At 50.9% G+C, this 24,172-nt stretch overlaps 1 protein-coding gene across 2 annotated transcripts in view; it reads left to right on the top strand.

Annotated features, from left to right (window-relative positions):
• The window catches only part of LOC138570243 (uncharacterized), a 205,309-nt gene that overhangs the window by 112,731 nt on the left and 68,406 nt on the right, over positions 1-24,172 (top strand). For both annotated transcript variants that reach the window (XM_069648991.1, XM_069648992.1), the window contains 2 exons: positions 15,390-15,583; positions 19,473-19,651. In XM_069648991.1, the coding sequence (XP_069505092.1) occupies positions 15,390-15,583; positions 19,473-19,651 (373 nt within the window). The remainder of the gene's footprint in view (positions 1-15,389; positions 15,584-19,472; positions 19,652-24,172) is intronic.

The raw sequence follows: 24,172 nt of genomic DNA on the forward strand, positions 1-24,172 counted from the left end.
GTTTTGCTACCGATGATGGAATCACAAATAAAGTCTTGTTAGTAGGTTTCAAATTAGAGAGCAGTGAGTGTATCGTCTCCTCCAATACTCTTGTAAATGTAAAAGGTTTTCGGATTAATAAACCATCTGACTTAATGACATCACTGTCATCCTCTTGCTCTTCGGGTTCCAAGGGTACAGATTGAGCAATTTCTTCCCTAATTCTATTTTATTTTACGAAACAGTCATTAAATGTGTCTGGCCGTGTTTGGGAGACTTCTAATGCCGCAGAAGCACAGTTCGGTTCCACACATTTTCGAGATAACAGAATATAGTTCTCTCGGTCTATTAGTGGCTTTCTCAACTTTATCAGTTAGCAATTTCGATTAAGCTTCGAAAATTGCCTTTCTATATATTTTTGGAGTAGTCTTGATCAATTCTAGGTTATTTTGGGGTGGCCTCTTCCTCCATTTTGTAGTTCGAACTTTAGTGTTGTTCTACCCACCCGGCCTGTCTTGGATTACACACTGGGAGTCTAGCTTTCCTGTCCTGTGTTTCCCGTGTGCAGTAGAGTTTTCTAGGCGTAACTGTGTGTTGTCAAGCTATCCTGTCCCTGGTAGTTTTATATTGGGTGAGCCTGGCCTCAGGAAGCCGCAGGGCGCTTTGCACAGCTAAAGGGCATGTTAGGTACACCAGCCATGTATGAGTTACAGATGCATGCTATCACTGCTTTCACATTCTAGATACATCTGCAACGTCCTGTGGTTCAGTTATCAAATCTTGGGTTTAGCACTATGCAATCCTGTTGCCCATCTATCTTATCTCTGGATTCAGATTGTAGTGTACATTGATCCTAAGTCTGGATTCACATTGTGGTGAAGATCTATCCTACCTCTGGGGTCACATTGTGTTGTCCACCTTTCCTATCTCTGTAATCACACTGATGTGTACATCAATCCTCTCTCAGGAGTAACACTGTGGTGTCAAGCGATTGAGTCTGGAGTCACATTGTGGTGTCCATCTATCCTATCTCTGGATTCACATTGTGGTGTCCATCTATCCTATCTCTGGATTCACATTGTGGTGTCCATCTATCCTATCTCTGGATTCACATTGTGGTGTCCATCTATCCCATCTCTGGAGTCACATTGTGGTGTACATCTATCCTATCTCTGGATTCACATTGTGGTGTCCATCTATCCTATCTCTGGATTCACATTGTGGTGTCCATCTATCCTATCTCTGGATTCACATTGGGGGTCATTATTATTGGGGTGGTGAGTTAATGGAGGGGTGAAAGTGAAGTATCTTGCTTTCATATCCACACTTTACACTCCGCTCCATTGTTGTGCCTTTCCAAGGTGCAGGATAATCAAAAGAGGTTTTCATTTTCATTTTGCTTACGTCATCCATATGGGAAGAGCACCTGGTTTTACATCAGAATGAGATTTTTATGCAGGTGCAAAACTGTGGATTTCTGTGGAATGCACCTCACATTTGCACCTGGCCTATAGCAGGCGGACTCCATAGGTGTCCATCATAAAACACTGGCTGCAAGCACCTGGCCCACAGCAGGCGGACTCCATAGGTGTCCATCAGAAAACACTGCCTGCAAGCACCTGGCCCACAGCAGGCGGACTCCATAGGTGTCTATCATAAAACACTGCCTGCAAGCACATGGCCCATAGCAGGCAGAATCCATAGGTGTCTATCATAAAACACTGCCTGCAAGCACATGGCCTATAGCAGGCGGACTCCATAGGTGTCCATCATAAAACACTGGCTGCAAGCACCTGGCCCACAGCAGGCGGACTCCATAGGTGTCCATCAGAAAACACTGCCTGCAAGCACCTGGCCCACAGCAGGCGGACTCCATAGGTGTCTATCATAAAACACTGCCTGCAAGCACATGGCCCATAGCAGGCAGAATCCATAGGTGTCTATCATAAAACACTGCCTGCAAGCACCTGGCCCATAGCAGGCGGACTCCACAGGTGTCCATTATAAAATACTGCCTGCAAGCACCTGGCCCACAGCAGGCGGACTCCATAGGTGTCCATCACACTGCCTGCAAGCACCTGGCCCACAGCAGGCAGAATCCATAGGTGTCTATCATAAAACACTGCCTGCAAGCACCTGGCCCATAGCAGGCGGACTCCACAGGTGTCCATTATAAAATACTGCCTGCAAGCACCTGGCCCACAGCAGGCGGACTCCATAGGTGTCCATCACACTGCCTGCAAGCACCTGGCCCACAGCAGGCAGAATCCATAGGTGTCTATCATAAAACACTGCCTGCAAGCACCTGGCCCATAGCAGGCGGACTCCACAGGTGTCCATTATAAAATACTGCCTGCAAGCACCTGGCCCACAGCAGGCGGACTCCATAGGTGTCCATCACACTGCCTGCAAGCACCTGGCCCATATCAGGCCGACTCCATTGGTGTCCATCATTAAACACTGCCTGCAAGCACCTGGCCCATAGCAGGTGTACTCCATATGTGTCCATCATAAACCACTGCCTGCAAGCACATGGCCCATAGCAGGCAGAATCCATAGGTGTCTATCATAAAACACTGCCTGCAAGCACCTGGCCCATAGCAGGCGGACTCCACAGGTGTCCATTATAAAATACTGCCTGCAAGCACCTGGCCCACAGCAGGCGGACTCCATAGGTGTCTATCATAAAACACTGCCTGCAAGCACCTGGCCCATAGCAAGCGGACTCCATAGGTGTCCATCACACTGCCTGCAAGCACCTGGCCCATAGCAGGCGGACTCCATCGGTGTCTATCATAAAACACTGCCTGCAAGCACAGGGCCCATAGCAGGCGTACTCCATAGGTGTCCATCATAAACCACTGCCTGCAAACACCTGGCCCATACCAGGCCGGCTCCATAGGTGTCCATCACACTGCCTGCAAGCACCTGGCCCATAGCAGGAGGACTCCATAGGTGTCCATTATAAAACACTGCCAGCAAGCACCTGGCCCATAGCAGGAGGACTCCATAGGTGTCAATCATAAAACACTGCCTGCAAGCACCTGGCCCATAGCAGGCATACTCCATATGTGTCCATCATAAACCACTGCCTGCAAGCACCTGCCTGCACGCACCTGGCCCATAGCAGGCCCACTTCATAGGTGTCCATCATAAAACACTGCCTGCAAGCACCTGAACCATACCAGGTGGACTCCATAGCTGCCCATCACACTGCCTGCAAGCACCTGGCCCATAGCAGGCAGACCGCATAGGTGTCCATCACACTGCCTGCAAGCACCTGGCCCATAGCAAGCGTACTCCATATATGTCCATCATAAACCACTGCCTGCAAGAACCTGGCCCATAGCAGGCCGACTCCAGAGGTGTGCATCATAGGTGTCCATGATAAAACGTTGCCTGCAAGCACCTGAACCATAGCAGGAGGACTCCATAGGTGTCCATCACACTGCCTGCAAGCACCTGTCCCATAACAGGCAGACCCCATAAGTGTCCATCACACTGCCTGCAAGCACCTGTCCCATAGCAGGAGGACTCCATAGGTGTCCATCATAAAACACTGCCTGCAAGCACCTGGCCCATAGCAGGCGGACTCCATAGGTGTCCATCATAAAACACTGCCTACAAGCACCTGGCCGATAGCAGGCAGACTCCATAGATGTCTATCATAAAACACTGCCTGCAAACACCTGACCCATAGCATGCGTACTCCATAGGTGTCCATCATAAACCACTGCCTGCAAACATCTGGCCCATAGCAGGCGGACTCCATAGGTGTCCATCACTCTGCCTGCAAACACCTGGCCCATAGCAGGAGGACTCCATAGGTGTCCATTATAAAACACTGCCTGCAAGCACCTGGCCCATAGCAAGCGGACTCCATAGGTGTCCATCACACTGCCTGCAAGCACCTGGCCCATATCAGGCCGACTCCATTGGTGTCCATCATTAAACACTGCCTGCAAGCACCTGGCCCACAGCAGGCGGACTCCATAGGTGTCTATCATAAAACACTGCCTGCAAGCACCTGGCCCATAGCAGGCAGACTCCATAGGTATCAATCATAAAACACTGCCTGCAAGCACCTGGCCCATAGCAGGCGGACTCCATAGGTGTCCATCATAAAACAATGCCCGCAAGCACCTGGCCCATAGCAGGCAGACTCCATAGGTGTCCATCACACTGTCTGCAAGCACCTGGCCTATAGCAAGTGGACTCCACAGGTGTCCATTATAAAATACTGCCTGCAAGCACCTGGCCCATAGCAGGCTGACTCCATAGGTGTCCATCACACTGCCTGCAAGCACCTGGCCCATAGCAGGCGGACTCCATAGGTGTCTATTGTAAAACACTGCCTGCAAGCACCTGGCCCATAGCAGGCTGACTCCATAGGTGTCCATCACACTGCCTGCAAGCACCTGGCCCATAGCAAGTGGACTCCATAGGTGTCCATCAGAAAACACTGCCTGCAAGCACCTGGCCCATAGCAGGCTGACTCCATAGGTATCAATCATAAAACACTGCCTGCAAGCACCTGGCCCATAGCAGGTGTACTCCATATGTGTCCATCATAAACCACTGCCTGCAAGCACCTGTCCCATAGCAGGAGGACTCCATAGGTGTCCATCATAAAACACTGCCTGCAAGCACCTGGCCCATAGCAGGCGGACTCCATAATAAAACACTGCCTGCAAGCACCTGGCCCATAGCAGGCTGACTCCATAGGTGTCCATCACACTGCCTGCAAGCACCTGGCCCATAGCAGGCTGACTCCATAGGTGTCTATTGTAAAACACTGCCTGCAAGCACCTGGCCCATAGCAGGCTGACTCCATAGGTGTCCATCACACTGCCTGCAAGCACCTGGCCCATAGCAGGCTGACTCCATAGGTATCAATCATAAAACACTGCCTGCAAGCACCTGGCCCATAGCAGGTGTACTCCATATGTGTCCATCATAAACCACTGCCTGCAAGCACCTGGCCCACAGCAGGAGGACTCCATAGGTGTCCATCATAAAACACTGCCTGCAAGCACCTGTCCCATAGCAGGAGGACTCCATAGGTGTCCATCATAAAACACTGCCTGCAAGCACATGGCCCATAGCAGCCAGAATCCATAGGTGTCCATCACACTGCCTGCAAGCACCTGGCCCATAGCAGGCTGACTCCATAGGTGTCCATCACACTGCCTGCAAGCACCTGGCCCATAGCAGGCGGACTCCATAGGTGTCCATTGTAAAACACTGCCTGCAAGCACCTGGCCCATAGCAGGCGGACTCTATAGGTGTCCATCATAAAACACTGCCTACAAGCACCTGGCCGGTAGCAGGCAGACTCCATAGGTGGCTATCATAAAACACTGCCTGCAAGCACATGGCCCATAGCAGGCAGACTCCATAGATGTCTATCATAAAACACTGCCTGCAAGCACCTGGCCCATAGCAGGCCGACTCTATGGGTGTCCATTATAAAACACTGCCTGCAAGCACCTGGCCCATAGCAGGCGGACTCCATAGGTGTCCATCACACTGCCTGCAAGCACCTGGCCCATAGCAGGCGGACTCCATAGGTGTCCATTGTAAAACACTGCCTGCAAGCACCTGGCCCGTAGCAGGCGGACTCTATAGGTGTCCATCATAAAACACTGCCTACAAGCACCTGGCCGGTAGCAGGCAGACTCCATAGGTGGCTATCATAAAACACTGCCTGCAAGCACATGGCCCATAGCAGGCAGACTCCATAGATGTCTATCATAAAACACTGCCTGCAAGCACCTGGCCCATAGCAGGCCGACTCTATGGGTGTCCATTATAAAACACTGCCTGCAAGCACCTGGCCCATAGCAGGCGGACTCCATAGGTGTCCATCAGAAAACACTGCCTGCAAGCACCTGGCCCACAGCAGGCGGACTCCATAGGTGTCAATCATAAAACACTGCCTGCAAGCACCTGTCCCATAGCAGGCAGACCCCATAGGTGTCCATCACACTGCCTGCAAGCACCTGTCCCATAGCAGGAGGACCCCATCTGTGTCCATCACACTGCCTGCAAGCACCTGGCCCACAGCAGGCAGACTTCATAGGTGTCTCGGTAGGATAGCTCAGGGGCAACGTGCTCGCCTTGGAAGCAAGACGACACGGAGCAACACAGGTTCAATCTCCGGGTCCCCGCTTAGAAACCTCTGGGTATTAAGAGCGTTATAAATAACATCATATCATAGCCATCATAAAACACTGCCTGCAAAGTATCATTTTCTGTCGGCATTTTATATTTTTACGAAACAGCTTAAGAGTGAAGAGTAAAGGCAATTTTGACTGGATTTACTCTTCGCAATTACACTCTGCTTTGTAAATGTTAAAAAGGTGTACACAGGAGACCCATCATTACGTAAGTGTTAACCTAGGCGGTCCCCTGCATGCAATTTCCATTTACATTAAAATAACATCCATTGTGGCCTCCAGCTGGCCAACCCTGGGATACACATTGTGGTGTGCAGCTGTCCTCGCTTGGGATACACTTGTGGTGTGCAGTTGGCCAACCTTGAGATTCACATTGTGGTGTGCATCTGTCTTCCTCTGTGGTTTACATTGTGGTGCACATCTGTCCAACCTTGGGTTTCACATTGTGTTGTCTACCTATCCTCTTTTATGGTTTACGTTGTGGTTTCCAGCAGGTTAACCTTGGGATTCACATTGTGTTGCCCAGCTGACCTTTTTAGTGTCTTACATTGTGGTGCACAGCTGTCCAACCTTGGTATTCACATCGTGGTGTTCAGCTGTCCTCTTGTGGGGTTTACTTTGTGGTGCACACCTGTCCTCGCTTGGGATTCACATTGTAGTGTCTAGCTGTCCTCTTGTGTTGTTTACGTTGTGGTTTCCAGCAGGCCAACCTTAGGATTCACATTGTGGAGTGCAAGTGTCCTTTTGTGGGGCTTACATTGTGGTGCCCAGCTGCCCTCCCTTGGAATTCACATTGTGGTGTTCAGCTGTCCTCTTGTGTGGTTTATATTGTGTTGCACAGCTGTCCAACCTTGGTATTCACATTGTGATGTTCAGTTGTCCTCTTGTGTGGTTTACTTTGTGGTGCACAACTGTCCTACCTTGGGATTGACATTGTGGTGTCCAGTGGTCCTTTTGTGTGGCCTACATTGTGGTGCACAACTGTCCTACCTTGGGATTGACATTGTGGTGTCCAGTGGTGCTTTTGTGTGGCTTACATTGTGGTGCACAGCTGTCCTCGCTTGGGATTCACATTGTAGTGTCTAGCTGTCCTCTTGTGTTGTTTACGTTGTGGTTTCCAGCAGGCCAACCTTAGGATTCACATTGTGGAGTGCAAGTGTCCTTTTGTGGGGCTTACATTGTGGTGCCCAGCTGCCCTCCCTTGGAATTCACATTGTGGTGTTCAGCTGTCCTCTTGTGTGGTTTATATTGTGTTGCACAACTGTCCTACCTTGGGATTGACATTGTGGTGTCCAGTGGTCCTTTTGTGTGGCCTACATTGTGGTGCACAACTGTCCTACCTTGGGATTGACATTGTGGTGTCCAGTGGTGCTTTTGTGTGGCTTACATTGTGGTGCACAGCTGTCCTCGCTTGGGATTGACATTGTGGTGTCCAGCAGTCCTTTTGTGTGGCTTACATTGTGGTGCACAGCAGTCCTGCCTTTGTATTCACTTTGTGCTATCCAGCTATGCCAGCCATACTCTTGTATTATGAGGCCGGCATAGTTCTGTCCAGTTCTCTCATCTTGTGTTGAGGATCGCCTTAACAGTGCTATTGTGCCTCCGCCTACCCTACCCTGCATGTTTCATAGATAAGAAGAGGGACTTTGCCTTAGTTATATGATAAAGGAATCCAGGTTCCTCAGCTCCCTATCCCAGTCTGGGGGTCCAGCTAACCTAGCCCGATTGCTACTTTACGAGTTGCATGCATCCTTTCCCTGGTTTTGCATCCCGCGGGTATTTATTTATCATTACTGATTCTGGACTAGCTGGTGTTCTAGGCCTGACAACTGCTATAATATCCTGAATCCCACACATCACACTGCAATTCCGAGTTTCCTTATGTGTTCCATATCCTGTCTTTCCAATCTGTCTGCTTGTTTTGAGTCAAGAGTTTCACAAAGTAGGATTGATATTCCATACTGTGGGCTTTCAGTGTTATATTGTGTGTTCGGTATATTTCAGATGCTGGATTTGGAGTTTCACCTTGTGATGTATTTGAGTGTTATTAGCACACACTGCCTGTGCAATCACTCCTGATCACTTAGGAAGTTCTAGGTTTCACATGGTGATTATTGAATAGTTTATAGCGATCATCTGTACGCACCAGTGGGTTCTAGGTTCCACATTACGTAGATTGTAGCACACACTGTCTCTGTGATCACCTCTAGCAACTCAGAGGGTTCTAGGTTATTGCTTTGACAACGTGTCTCGCACACTACACTTATAATCAGCTGGATATACTCATTTGGACATTGTTAATTATTTCATAGCATATACCAGCCTTTAACTTCAAAGTCGTCTCCGAAGGAGAAGTCGCCAACATCCTTAAAAACCTCAAACCCTCTAGATGCAAAGGTGACATATGCCCGGCCTCCATCATTAAAGAATGTGCAGAAGCAGTTATCCCGTTCATCACAAGGTTTATTAACACATCCTTTTCATCAAGCCAGGTCCCCTCTAGTCTAAAAGAAGAATGGGTTTGACCATTGTGAAAAAGCCTTCCTTAGACCCCCTGACACCCAGCAACTACAGACCCAACACCACAGTTCCCTTCCTCCTTAAGATCTTGGATTGGGCCGCTTACCTACAAATTCAAGCCTACCTTGAAACACACCATATCCTAGGCATGCACCAATCCGTCTTTCGGCCAGGCCACGGCACTGAATAAGCACTCCTAGACTCAACTAGACTCGTTCAAAGATGAAAGCAAAGCAGCCCTACTCCTCCTCCTTGCCCTAGCTGCCGCTTTCGACCTGGTAGACCACAACACACTCTGCCACCACCTCACAAACTCAGCAAACTTCTCCCAGAAATCAGCAGTATGGATAGCTTCCTTCCTTAAAAACGGAACCATGAGAGTTTTCTCAGACACTGCACATGCCCCGCCCAATCCCCATTCCCTGCAGCGTCCCTCAAGGCTCCTGCGTCTCCCCATCTCTCTACAATATATTCACTAAACCCCTTTTTGACCTCCTGGACTCCCTCGGCATCTCCTATACCAACTACACCGATGACACCCAAATCCTGCTTCCACTTACAGGCTCCTTCCAAGAAGACTCCATCAACAAAATATAGGCCACCATCCAGGCCTGGATGGCCGCCAACCACCTATGCCTGAATGACGGGAAAACTGAGATCCTATTAGTTGGCTCGCCCACCATGCTCAAGAAACTCAGCTGAACTAAGAGCAGAAAGTGACTACTGACCATTCTGCAGGGTGATCAAAACCTGGGTATTTGTGTAAGAACTGCTGCCCATACACCACCCAAAGCTAGAACTTGTCAAGCCTCACCCCTAGGTATCCCTCTCTACCGTCTCTTGCCTAATCATCAAGGCCCCCCTCCCTTAACCGGCTTGCCCCCCTTTGTGTTTCTTTCTCTTCCCCTGTCCTTTTTCGGCTGTCAAGATGAATGTAACATGTCTGCAACAGCGCCCTGATGCCCTCGGCTTGGGCACTTTACAAATGCAAATAAATAGATCCCCCATGCTGCCTGTGGAATTTCCACCGGACACTATGAGGGTTTTAGTTTTCACGTTGTGACTCATATGATAGTGTGCAGCAATCATTTCTCATCAATCTGAGGGTTCTAGAAGCAAATTGTCAATGATGTTGTTCTCTGTCTTTGCGTAACATTAGGCCCTCCCCTCCCCTAGTGGTTAGCCATACTTTGTGTTTTATGTGGATCTCCAGCTCTTCTACATTTTTACTGTTGTCTGTGAATCTTGTGTTCCTTTAGGCTTTCTCCCAAATCTAGGTCTCCTCTACTGTGATTTCTGTTGCCCTGTGAATCTGTGCCCCAATAGGCTCTCGCCCACTTCTAGGTCCCCTCTACTGTTATTTCTGTTGCACTGTTGTAGTTACTGTTGTGTGCCATCTGTCTGCTCCCTTGCTGCAACCCCTAGTGTGACCCCATAACCCCCATTGTGCGTCCTGCATTGGGCGGGGGACTGTGCATCTCTCTTTTTCACTCCCTCCTCCTCTCCTCACACTCTCTATGGTGCTTTTCATTTCTCCCATCTTCTCTAACTGCTACTCTATCTCCTATCCTATCCCTCACACTAAATCTGGGAGGAAGAAGTTCAAGAGGGTCATCCTGGTCTCCAACCCAGGCCTCCCTATCACTGATACTTACATCAGTGCTTCCCCCAGACAGATTCTCACTGTCATCCTCTTTGTCGTTCCATCACCAGACCTATGGACCCTTCACATGGTCTTGGCTCTCTCTCTCTCTCTCTCTCTCTCTCTCTCTCTCTCTCTCTCCTATCTCGTCCTCTCCCACTAATGGTGGCACACGGTGGGAGGCCCTCTTGGCTTCCCCCTTCTCCTCCAAGGTCATCATTATTGTCTATCTGAATGGTACCGTCTTGGTCCTGGGCCCTCAACCCAATCTCCTCCTTTTGGATAGGTGTCTCCCGCGTCCTATCAACTTTCTTCTCCTGCTATTCCTACTAGCACCTCGATGGCTCCTCTGCCACCCCTTGCTTCCACCTAAGCCCACTCTCGGCCCCCCCTTCCCCTTCCACTGGGTGCACCTCAAGCCTGTACTCCACCCCGGAAGTCTTTCAAATGCGACAACCTGCTCCACGTCGCTACTCTCAATTCTCGCTCCGCTGTCAAACATTCCTTGGACATCTGTCACCTCCTCGAAGATCTTGACCTCAATGTCCTCGCTCTCACCGAGACATGGTTCACGTCCAGCTCTATCATGAGTTTTGACACTCTCCTCCATGATGACTACAAGATCCTCTCTGAGCCCAGAACAAACCGACCGTGAGGTGGAGTAGCTCTGACCTTTCCTGAGTGGCTCCCTGCTTCTGTAATTCCTACGAAGGCCTACTCCTCCTTTGAATACCTGGTCTGTAGGCTCTCTATCTCTCCTGGTCTCTCTCTGACTGGGGCCACTATCTACAGGCCACCTGGCCAGGTTGCCCTATTCCTCGCAGAGAGGGCTGACTTCTTCTCTTCTCTCCTTGCCTCTACCTCTTAACCTCTCCTCCTCAGAGACTTAAACATCCATCTGGATGCTTCTAATCCCTCCTCTGGGATTTTCCGCAACCTCTCTTGACACAATCTACTGGACATACTCTTGATGTTCTCATCTCCTCAGACATCCACCTCTCTAACCCTCTCACCACTCCTCTCTCTTGGACTGACCACTTTCTACTTTCCTCTCACCTGAAACTCTCTATCTCTCAGGCAAAGCCCACCCCAGCACTGCCAGCTACTTTCGCGGTCATTCGGCCCATGAAGCGTGTGTCAGTGGAGGCCTTTGTCTCTACTTTCTCTGCTCCTCCTACTCCAGTGGCTGACTCACACTGTGACACAGCCCTCTCTAATCTGCATCATTCTATCTCCATCACCCTGGATATCCTTGCCCCTGTGATGAGAATCCAGCTGAAGCCTACCTCAAAGTGCAACTCTTGGTATGGCTCTGACCTCCATGTCCTGAAATGCAAGTGCAGGGTGGCTGAGAGGAAGTGGAGGGCTTTGGGCGCATTCTCTGACAAACTGGCCTGCTGCCTGCTGCAAAGGCAATACAGACTCTCCGTCCTGTCAAAAAGAGAGCCCACATTCAAGCTTGCACCTCTGTGGCCTCTAACATCATGGCCGAACTCTTTAAAATCTGCAAGGAAATGGCCAATCCCGCTACAGTCTCTACCTTCCCTATTCTCTCCCAGGCCCTCTGTACGGCTCTGGCCTCTCACTTCACCTCTTAAACTCAGGACATCTTCTCCTTCTCTTCCTCTCCCTTTTTCTCTCCCGCCCCCCTTTGGCCAACTCTCCTTCCCCTCCTCTTTTCTCCTCTTTCTCTCTGACAACACCTGACAAGGTTTCTAGAAAAGTCCGACCTATGAAAGTGTCATCCAAACAGGTGCCCCCCGCTCCTCCAGAACCATCAAGGACCATATTGACACCCTTGGTCCAGCCTTAGGTAATTTCTGTAATCACAGTTGCGCCAATGGAACTTTGCCCTCCCTCCTCAAAAAGCCATCTGCCGTTACTACCTGTCCGGCTAACTATCGCCAAATCTCTGTCACCCCTTTACTGGGCAAACTCTTGGAGAAGCAGGCCATCTCCCAGTTTATTCCCCACCCTGAATCTGTTGGTTGTCTTCATGATGATCGGTCTGGCTTCAGAGCTGTCCGAGCCATGGAAACTGCTCTCCTGAACACCCGTGAAGATCTGCTCTCTAACCTTGATTCCAGCTCTCCCTCCACCCTCATCCACCTTGACCTTTCCTCTGCCTTTGACACGGTTAACCACGCCATCCTGACCAATCGACTCTGTGTGAACCTTGGCATCACGGATCAGGCCCTGGAATGGTTGACCTCCTTCCTCTTCTACCGCCACTGCCAGTTCCAACTTGGTTTCTTTCTCTCTGCCACCTCTCTCTCTACCTGTGGCATTCCCCAGGGTTCTATCCCCTCACCCTGGTTTTTCAACCTCTGCTTGGCCCCTTTGGCCCACCTGATATCTACCTTCTCCTTAAACTTTCAGTGTTATGCGGATGACACTCAGCTTTCCTTCAGGCTCACTTCAGCCTCCTCGCCTCTTTCGCTCATTCCTAACTGTCTATCCGTGATTCAAGATTGGTGCTCCTCCAACGATCTCTGCCTTAATGCCAGTAAGACAGAGATCCTTCTCATTGGGACGCATGCCCCTGATTTTTCTCTCTCACTCTGGCCGCCCGCCTGGGACCCTCTTCCTTTGTCTTCTTGCAATGCAATAAACATTGGTGTCATCTTCGATTCCACTCTATCCTTCTCTCCTCACAGACCTTGCCAAGAAGGCCCACTACCAGCTGCACCTCCTCAGAGGTATTCTTCCTTTCCTCTCCTTCCCCCAGAAGCTCACTGTCTCCAGAGCCCTGGTTCTCCGTAGGCTGAACTACTGCAACAACTTCTTTCTCATCTGTCCTTCTGCTTCTCTCCACCCTCTGAAACTAATCCAGAACAGGACAGCCAGACTTATCCTTTGCCTCAAGCCCAAGGACTGTATCTCTCCAGCCCTGAAATCTCTCCACTGGCTCTCGGTGGCTGCAAGGATCAGGTTTAAGACCCTTTGCATTGTCCACTAGGCTTTCTGGGGTCAGGGCCTGCACTACATCCAACGCTCTCTTCCTAAAAACCTTCCTTCTCGATCCCTTTGCCAAGCTACCTCCAACTCTATAAGGGTCAGACACTTCTCCTGGCAGAGAGTATGGGGTAAATCTCTCTCCTCCACAGGTGTCTCCCTCTCAAACCTGAGTCGGACCACCTGAAGTTCCAGAAGCAGCTCAAAACTTTGCTTTTCTCCTCTGCTTTCTCTCCCTCCCCTGCTGTCCTTTCTGACCGACCTGTGTGCTGCACCGACATTTGCTTGGCTACCCTCAGAGTCTCACTGGCTACCAGGCTCATTCCTGCTTGATCTCCCCTGCACTGCCTCCGGGCCTGCCATGCACTTAGGGGCCGTAACTGTAACCTTTACAGTCCCCTGCCTCCTGGCACTTAACCAGAGCTGTTCTGCCCTGATTGCACTTACTCAGAGCAATACTGCCCCGTTTCCCCTTCCCTTTCCTTTGCACTCCCCCCTTCGCCTTACACTTCTCGTTCTCGCACTTGCACGATCTGAATGACACAAGGCCTAGTAAGTTTGTTTGTCTTGTCCTCACTCCCTTGTCTTGTCGCACCAAGAAACACTTGTGTACAGGCGCATTATAAATGACTTATATCATATCATGAGTTAGTTCATGGCACACACTACCTGTGTGATATTAGTGAGTTATAGCGGACACATTGTGATTCGTATGATAGCTTACAGCTCATTGCCCTGTGTAATCATGTCCGAGCACTCAGCGGGTTCCATGAAGACATTGTGAATTTGTTTTATTTTTTATTTCTGTTCTGGTTTGCAAAGAAAGCTTACACGTAAAAAAAAAATATTCCATACACAAAGTTATAAATAAGAAATCTTTGACAGCACATTTCATCACCTAATGGGCACTAAATGACACTACATAATTACACTAATGATGTGATATTTTATGGCACACACGATCTGTGCAATCAGCTCCAGCTATCAGTGGGTGTGATATTTCACTTATAGCATCCTGCCGTGTAGTCACCTGAAATCACTCATTGAGTTCTAGGTTCCCATTGTGAATCATGTGAGGGCTCAAAGCAGACACTGCACTTGCAATCACCTCCAGAGATCAGTGGATTTTAGTTGTCATACTGTGATTCTTATGATAGTGAACACTGCACTGCCTGTGTAATCACCCCTAAGCCCTCGGCGGGTTCTAGGTACAAATTGTGAATCATGTGAGGGCTCATAGCACACACTGACCTTGTAATCACCTCCAGAGATCAGTGGATTTTAGTTTTCTCACTGAGATTCTTATGGTAGTGAACACTGCAGTGCCTGTGTAATCACCCTAAGCACTCAGCGGGTTCTAGGTTCATATTGTGAATGGTGTGATATCATAATAGGAATGGATTTTAGTTTTCAAACTTTGATTCTTATGGTAGTGAACACTGCATTGCCTGTGTAATCACCCCTAAGCACTCAGCGGGTTCTAGGTACACATTGTGAATTACTTGATGTGGTATAATATCAATGGGTTTTAGTTCTGATATAATATCAATGGGTTTTAGTTCTGATATAATATCAATGGATTTTAGTTGTCACACTGTGATTCTTATGGTAGTTAACACTGCACACTGCTTGTGTAATCACCTCTAAGCACTCAGCGGGTTCTAGGTTCACATTGTGAATGGTGTGATATCATAATATGAATGGATTTTAGTTTTCTCACTGTGGTTCTTATGGTAGTGAACACTGCACTGTCTGTGTAATCACCCCTAAGCACTCAGCGGGTTCTAGGTTCACATTGTGAATGGTGTGATATCATAATATGAATGGATTTTAGTTTTCTCACTGTGGTTCTTATGGTAGTGAACACTGCACTGCCTGTGTAATCACCCTAAGCCCTCAGCGGGTTCTAGGTTCCCACTGGGAATTATGTGATGGCTTATAACCGCACACTGCCTGTGAGTCACCTGTAGGTGCTGCGCGGTGTCTATGTTTCCCATTTTAGATTCCGGCTTTGGTATAATGAGGTGTGCATCAATGTGACCCAGTGTGGCCCCAAATCTTAATCATGAACCCCAGGCGCTTCGTCCCTTTACCAATGCCTTATTTCTTTCCAGCACCTTCGAGTCTAAATACACAGACTGGACGCGGGTGAACGTGACGTGTGAAGTCATCAGTTCCCTCTGGACATGTGACCTGTCCTCATACTTCTCCGGAATGCACAGTCTTTATTGGGCCAGAGTTCGGGCTGTTAATGGTGGCCTCACTTCCAACTGGACCACCTCCAATGAGCTGCTGCACTACAGGGATGGTGAGTCCATTGGGGCAGGGGGTGTGCTATCTTCTGGCTGCAGGTACAGCTACAGTTCCCAGCATCCGACTGTGGGGGTCACATACAGCCTCTACATTACAAAATATGTCATTTAAATATGGAAGGAGCCCACAGAGTAATTCCTGCCTGTCCTGTCCCTGTATCTTTCTCAAGTGCTTGTTCAGACCCCTGTATCCTTCTCAAGTGCCCGTTCCGATCCCTGTATCCTTCTCACGCGCCTGTCCTATCCCTGTATCCTTCTCAAGCACCTGCTCCTATCCCTGTATCCTTCGCAAGCACCTGTTCCGATCCCTTTATCCTTCTCAAGTGCCTGTTCCGACCCCTGTATCCTTCTCTCACGCCTGTCCTATCCCTGTATCCTTCTCAAGCACCTGCTCCTATCCCTGTATCCTTCTCACGCGCCTGGTCCTATCCCTGTATCCTTTTCAAGCGCCTGTTCCTATCCCTGTATCATTCGCAAGCGCCTGTTCCGATCCCTGTATCCTTCTCAAGCGTCTGTTCCGACCCCTGTATCCTTCTCACGCACCTGTCCTATCCCTGTATCCTTCTCACATGCCTGTCCTATCCCTGTATCCTTCTCACGCGCCTGTCCTATCCCTGTATCCTTCTCAAGCACCTGCTCCTATCCATGTATCCTTCTCACGCGGCTGGTCCTATCACTGTATCCTTCTCAAGCGCCTGTTCCTATCCCTGTATCATTCGCAAGCGCCTGTTCCGATCCCTGTATCCTTCTCAAGCGTCTGTTCCGACCCCTGTATCCTTCTCACGCACCTGTCCTATCCCTGTATCTTTCTCACACGCCTGTCCTATCCCTGTATCCTTCGCAAGTGCCTGTTCTGATCCCTGTATCCTTCTCAAGCGCCTGTTCCTATCCCTGTATCATTCGCAAGCGCCTGTTCCGACCCCTGTAGCCTTCTCACGCGCCTGTCCTATCCCTGTATCCTTCTCACGCACCTGTCCTATCCCTGTATCTTTCTCACACGCCTGTCCTATCCCTGTATCCTTCGCAAGCGCCTGTTCTGATCCCTGTATCCTTCTCAAGCGCCTGTTCCTATCCCTGTATCATTCGCAAGCGCCTGTTCCGATCCCTGTATCCTTCTCAAGCGCCTGTTCCTATCCCTGTGTCCTTCTGAATTGCCTGTTCCTATCCCTGTATCCTTCTCAAGCGCCTGTTCCGACCCCTGTATCCTTCTCACGTGCCTGTCCTATCCCTGTATCCTTCTCACGCGCTAGTCCTCTCTCTGTATCCTTCTCACGCGCCTGTTCCGATCCCTGTATCCTTCTCACGCGCATGTTCCTATCCCTGTGTCCTTCTGAATTGCCTGTTCCTATCACTGTATCCTTCTCAAGCACCTGTTCCTATCCCTTATATCCTTCTCAAGCGTAAGGACTGAGCCCTTTATTGATGGAGCCGCAACATTATTGTGTCAGTGCATGTGCTGCGTGTGTGCATGTGGGTGTGCAGAATCCATAGACCACCCAGGGCTGTGTGATTGTGTATACTCTACATCTCCCTCAAAATGTAATGAATGCAAACTGAGTACTGTGGGGGATGGCACTGCACCTCATGAGATGAATTGCACTGGTTGTTGACAGGGTCTTTGACGGTTGTACGTTGGCCAACATCGGCCCTCTCTTGGGTTGGCATGTCACGCCGCCTTCACTTGGGTTCTCCCTTGGTTCCATGGATCCTCTTCTAGTTCCTTGAACTGTGTAGTATTTTTGCTATTAAGCATATTTTTATATGGTCGCTGTTTTGATATGCCAGGGGTGAATCCATCGAACTAACATAGGACAAGGACACTGACTTCAAATGCCAGTACCAGGGGTGTTGCTAGGTCTGGAAAAGACACAGGGCTACACTGATGTCGGAACTCTCGGGACTCGAGGCTAGCTAGCCTTTTGGTTGTATAGCTCCTGAGATTCTATCCGGGGCTACAACCAAAAGACCAGGGGCTATACCCCCCTTAACCACCCCCCCTAGCAACGCATTTGGCCAGTACAGTCCGGCATGGCCAGTTGCTGCCATGTGAGGTCAATTATAGCCTCACATGACAGGTAGTGATTAAATGCTAAGTAAAGGCAAATAATCCACGTGAAGCCTCGAACCTCCTGATCCTTCCATGTTATAGCTCTCGTAGCCTCACGTGGTAGGTATAGTCCTACTACGTAACGTACAGCCTTGCCTGTCCAGGTGCCGCCATCACATGACAAGGAGAGCCTAAAATGGCCTAGGATTCCTAATTACAATGTGATATGCCTGCCATTGTCACAGTATCCAATGTACATTTCAATGGGCATATGCGTTGCAATCACTTGCTACGCGCAGCCCCCAGTTCCTCGAAGTCCCCCCTCCAGCGCCTCGTATCCCGGGTATAGTTGCCACATGAGTTGCTTCCTCACCCAAACAGGTCTGGCATCGTATGCCAAGTGCAGCCTGACATGACCCGGCAATGCCAACCAAGGCTAGTTAAGTTCTCACGTGCCCGTTAAAGACACCACAGGTAAAGTGCAGCCATCATCTCCCAATCAGAGGCACAAATGCCCCAATGATGCCCTAGAGTGCCAGCTAATATCTCTTAGCTGAAAGAAGTGGGCACCGCAAGTAAGATGCAGCCTCACATGTGCAGGTGCTGCTACCATCTGCCAATCACAGCCTCAGTTGCCCCAGGAATGCCAGGTGAAACCTCCAGAATCGCCTTCATGGGAGACAGCAATGTGTGTCCTGAGAACCCAAACCACAAAAAGACCAGCACTCCCAATTCAAAGGTCCTCTTTGCGATTCTCGAAATGAGTAAATAATATCACCCATGGGGACGGTCACCAGGCAGTCATAATATTCACCCTGAACGGTTACATCACCCCCCATCCAATATACCCAACCGTAGAGGTCAGATAGCACAGTGAGTAGAGCGCTCGCTTTGACATCTGTGCAGAGCCTACTGACGCATGTTCGAATCCCTGCAGGGCCAACTCAGCCTTTCATCCTTCCAATGTTGATCATTTGAGTACAATGCAGTGAGATAATAATATCACCTCTGGCTTTGTAGCACTATATAAAAACAAATGATTATTATTCGTCCACCTTTTCCTTAGCAAGCAGGCAGCCAAAATGCATCCGAGATCACCTTCAGATCATTAAAGCGTCACCAAGGTCAGTTTTAACCACTCCCACCCCACCCCCTTCTTCCGCCAGAAACGCAGGACTCGCCAGACCCACACCACATAAGCTCAGGGAGGGACTTTCCCGGGTGCTGGAAGAACCATGAACACCTTTGCCCATAAAATTACCAGGAGCCCTGAAGTCCACCTTAACCGGTCAACTAATCGGTGAGACTTCGGCTTGGCTCCCATGAAGCCGAGATGAGTAAAATCTAACACCGCCCCAGCCACGCTAGCATGCCAAATACATGCCATGGGCTCTCATCTAGGAGTAGAGGCAGTTCTGTGTGCTGGGCTGCCCTGAAAAGGACTTACCTTGGTTTGTTTGTTTTAGGAAATGTTATTTTAATTTTGTGTTTTTTCTATATGCAAAAGTTTGTTCTTTATTGAATATAAACTAAAAGCATAAATAAATAAAAAATAAAAAATGCTAACTTTAGAAAAGGATGTGCAGCTTTAACTATCTGTGTCCCTTAATTGCTGGCTGGCACCCAATGGCACATGGCCATCACTCCAGTCCTAGTTTTGGATGGCCACTGCCTGCTCTCTTTTTCACACATCAGGTGCTTACTAGAGCTTAACGCTGTTTAGTAAAACATATCTGGAGGTCACCACAATGGTATCTACATGCCAGAAATGAGAATACACATGAAGGAGAGAACCCATGAACTCATGAACGCCCCCGGCTGCTGTCTCCTATCTGCAGTGACGTTTGGACCGCCAGAGATAGCGCTGCAAGTCCTGGGGCAGGAGCTGCGCGTCGGGGTCACCACGAAGCTCACCCCGTTGCAGAATGAGAGAGACGCCTTCCAGAGGGTGCACGAAGGACTTAAGAACGGGAGGTGCGTCATCAGCATCTACGAAGGCGCCCAGAAAGTGGACAGCGTAAGTGAGGCCTAGTGTGGCGGGAAATACAGGGGGAGGATGGAGAGAGGGGGCAGGGTGCGATGTGGCGGGGTCCCCAAACATTCCCAGCACTCAGAAATGTCACACAACGTCACAGATGACAACACTAATCACATAATCAAAGGCCACAATGTGGTCATGCTCCATGGCCACTAGGCAAAGGGATTGCCCAGCTAAATTACCCCATGCACAATGCCTTGCCCAGAGTACATGGCATGAGCAGTGAACGACACAAGCAGATTATGGGTGCGTTGCCAACCAGAACCTTCAGTGTTTTGTTAAGTTTTGCACAGAAACCATAACATCCATTCAACTAAAGTTTATTTTCCTGGGAATTTGTACATTTTCTTTTTTTCAATTTGAGAAAACCATAACTTCCTTACTTTAATCATGCTGGCAGCTCAATAAATCACCCTTTATGCCTGCTGCCATTCACTGCAGACACCGTGCCCAGGCGCTAGCCTTTGGGCACGGCCTTACCTGCATTGTCTGATGGTGGCTACAGCACTCCAGTCCTCCAGTCCTTGTCTGTGACCCTACCAGCAGGGCCCTCTGGCCATGGCATTCAGCTAGTATCAGGTACAGTGACCGTACCAGCGGGGTCCTCTGGCCATGGCCTTCAGCTAGGTTCAGGTACAGCGGCCCTACCCGCAGGGTCCTCTGGACATGGCCTTCAGCTAGGTTCAGGTACAGCAACCCTACCAGCAGGGTCCACTGGCCATGGCCTTCAGCTAGGTTCAGGTACAGCAACCCTACCAGCAGGGTCCACTGGCCATGGCCTTCAGCTAGGTGCAGGTACAGCGACCGTACCAGCAGGGTCCTCTGGCCATGGCCTTCAGCTAGGTTCAGGTACAGCGGCCCTACCAGCAGGGTCCTCTGGCCATGGCCTTCAGCTAGCTTCAGGTACAGCGGCCCTACCCGCAGGGTCCACTGGCCATGGCCTTCAGCTAGGTTCAGGTACCGGGACCCTACCAGCAGGGTCCTCTGGCCATGGCCTTCAGCTAGGTGCAGGTACCGGGACCCTACCCGCAGGGTCCACTGGCCATGGCCTTCAGCTAGGTTCAGGTACCGGGACCCTACCCGCAGGGTCCTCTGGACATGGCCTTCAGCTAGGTTCAGGTACCGGGACCCTACCCGCAGGGTCCTCTGGACATGGCCTTCAGCTAGGTTCAGGTACAGTGACCGTACCAGCAGGGTCCACTGGGCATGGCCTTCAGCTAGTATCAGGTACAGCGACCCTACCCGCAGGGTCCACTGGCCATGGCCTTCAGCTAGGTTCAGGTACAGCAACCCTACCAGCAGGGTCCACTAGCCATGGCCTTCAGCTAGGTTCAGGTACAGCAACCCTACCAGCAGGGTCCACTAGCCATGGCCTTCAGCTAGGTTCAGGTACAGCGACCCTACCCGCAGGGTCCACTGGCCATGGCCTTCAGCTAGGTTCAGGTACAGCAACCCTACCAGCAGGGTCCTCTGGCCATGGCCTTCAGCTAGGTTCAGGTACAGCGACCCTACCAGCAGGGTCCTCTGGACATGGCCTTCAGCTAGGTTAAGGTACAGCGACAGTACCAGCAGGGTCCTCTGGACATGGCCTTCAGCTAGGTTCAGGTACAGCGACCCTACCCGCAGGGTCCACTGGCCATGGCCTTCAGCTAGGTTCAGGTACCGGGACCCTACCCGCAGGGTCCTCTGAACATGGCCTTCAGCTAGTATCAGGTACAGCGGCCCTACCCGCAGGGTCCACTGGCCATGGCCTTCAGCTAGTATCAGGTACAGCGGCCCTACCCGCAGGGTCCACTGGCCATGGCCTTCAGCTAGGTTCAGGTACCGGGACCCTACCCGCAGGGTCCTCTGGACATGGCCTTCAGCTAGTATCAGGTACAGCGGCCCTACCCGCAGGGTCCACTGGCCATGGCCTTCAGCTAGGTGCAGGTACAGCGACCCTACCAGCAGGGCCCTCTGGCCATGGCATTCAGCTAGTATCAGGTACAGTGACCGTACCAGCAGGGTCCTCTGAACATGGCCTTCAGCTAGTATCAGGTACAGCGACCCTACCAGCAGGGTCCACTGGGCATGGCCTTCAGCTAGGTTCAGGTACCGGGACCCTACCCGCAGGGTCCACTGGCCATGGCCTTCAGCTAGGTTCAGGTACCGGGACCCTACCCGCAGGGTCCTCTGGACATGGCCTTCAGCTAGGTTCAGGTACCGGGACCCTACCCGCAGGGTCCTCTGGACATGGCCTTCAGCTAGTATCAGGTACAGCGGCCCTACCAGCAGGGTCCACTGGCCATGGCCTTCAGCTAGGTTCAGGTACAGCGACCCTACCAACCGGGTCCTCTGGACATGGCATTCAGCTAGGTTCAGGTACAGCAACCCTACCAGCAGGGTCCTCTGGCCATGGTCTTCATCTAGGTTCAGGTACTGTGACCCTACCAGCAGGGTCCACTGGACATGGCCTTCAGCTAGGTTCAGGTACAGCTACCCTACCAACCGGGTCCTCTGGACATGGCCTTCATCTAGGTTCAGGTACAGCGACCCTACCAGCAGGGTCCACTGGCCATGGCCTTCAGCTAGGTGCAGGTACAGCGACCCTACCAGCAGGGTACTCTGGGCATGGCCTTCAGCTAGGTTCAGGTACAGCGACCCTACCAGCAGGGTCCTCTGGCCATGGCATTCAGCTTGTATCAGGTACAGCGACCCTACCAGCAGGGTCCTCTGGCCATGGTCTTCAGCTAGGTTCAGGTACAAAGACCCCACCAGGAGGGTCCACTGGGCATGGCCTTCAGCTAGGTTCAGGTACAGCGACCCTACCAGCAGGGTCCACTAGCCATGGCCTTCAGCTAGGTTCAGGTACAGCGACCCTACCAGCAGGGTCCTCTGGCCATGGTATTCAGCTTGTATCAAGTACAGCGACCCTACCAGCAGGGTCCACTGGACATGGCCTTCAGCTAGGTTCAGGTACAGCGACCGTACCAGCAGGGCCCTCTGGACATGTCATTCAGCTTGTATCAGGTACAGCGACCGTATCAGCAGGGTCCTCTGGCCATGGCCTTCAGCTAGCTTCAGGTACAGCGACCCTACCAGCAGGGTCCTCTGGCCATGGCCTTCAGCTAGTTTCAGGTACAGCGACCCTACCAGCAGGGTCCACTGGCCATGGCCTTCAGCTAGGTTCAGGTACAGCGACCGTACCAGTAGGGTCCTCTGGACATGGCCTTCAGCTAGGTTCAGGTACAGCGACAGTACCAGCAGGGTCCTCTGGACATGGCCTTCAGCTAGGTTCAGGTACAGCGACCCTACCAGCAGGGTCCACTGGGCATGGCCTTCAGCTAGGTTCAGGTACAGCAACCCTACCAGCAGGGTCCTCTGGCCATGGTCTTCAGCTAGCTTAAGGTACAGCGACCATACCAGCAGGGTCCTCTGGACATGGCCTTCAACTAGGTTCAGGTACAGCGTCCGTACCAGCAGGGTCCACTGGACATGTCCTTCAGCTAGGTTCAGGTACAGCGACCGTACCAGCGGGGTCCACTGGATATGACCTTCACCTAGCTTCAGGTACAGCGACCCTACCAGCAGGGTCCACTGGGCATGACCTTCAGGTAGGTTCAGGTACGGCGACCGTACCATCAGGGTCCACTGGCCATGGCCTTCATGACAGCTAGGTGCAGCGACCCTGCCAGCAGGGTCCTCTGGACGTGGCCTTCAGCTAGGTTCAGGTACAGCGACCCTACCAGCAGGGTCCACTGGGCATGGCCTTCAGGTAGGTTCAGGTACAGCGACCGTACCAGCAGGGTCCTCTGACCATGACCTTCAGCTAGGTGCAGGTACAGCGACCCTACCAGCAGGGTCCTCTGGCCATGGTCTTCAGCTAGGTTCAAGAACAGCGACCGTACCAGCAGGGTCATCTGGCCATGGCCTTCAGCTAGCTTCAGGTACAGCGACCCTACCAGCAGGGTCCTCTGGCCATGGCCTTCAGCTAGCTTCAGGTACAGCGACCCTACCAGCAGGGTCCACTGGCCATGGCCTTCAGGTAGGTTCAGGTACAAAGACCCCACCAGGAGGGTCCTCTGGCCATGGCCTTCAGCTAGGTTCAGGTACAGTGACCGTACCAGCACGGTCCACTGGACATTACCTTCAGCTAGGTTCAGGTACAGTAACCCTATTTTCTGGCTCCTCGTTCAAGCTTTGTTTGAATCCAACCAGTAGTTTTTGTCCTACAAATTCTCAATAATTCCCTATCAAAATTTGAATGGGAAAAGTGTGTTTGGATCCCCTATAACTTTGACACAACTTGATAGATCTTCTTGAACCTTTCCCAAAAAAAGAAAAACAGATTGGTCTGCACATTTTTGGAAAAGTTCATGAAAATTCCATCCCAGGGGAGGGGGGGCATGGCTTAATGGGAGACTAGGGACCCACCCGTGGGAGCCAGCTTTGTACATTTGTTAGGCTACGGCCGGAGGGCTGGGGTCAAGAAGCCATATGCATAGTCCTAGAGTTGTGGCC

This window comes from Ambystoma mexicanum, chromosome 2q (genome assembly GCF_040938575.1).
Source record: "Ambystoma mexicanum isolate Mex_15411 chromosome 2q, UKY_AmexF1_1, whole genome shotgun sequence".
NCBI classification, from domain to species: domain Eukaryota; kingdom Metazoa; phylum Chordata; class Amphibia; order Caudata; family Ambystomatidae; genus Ambystoma; species Ambystoma mexicanum.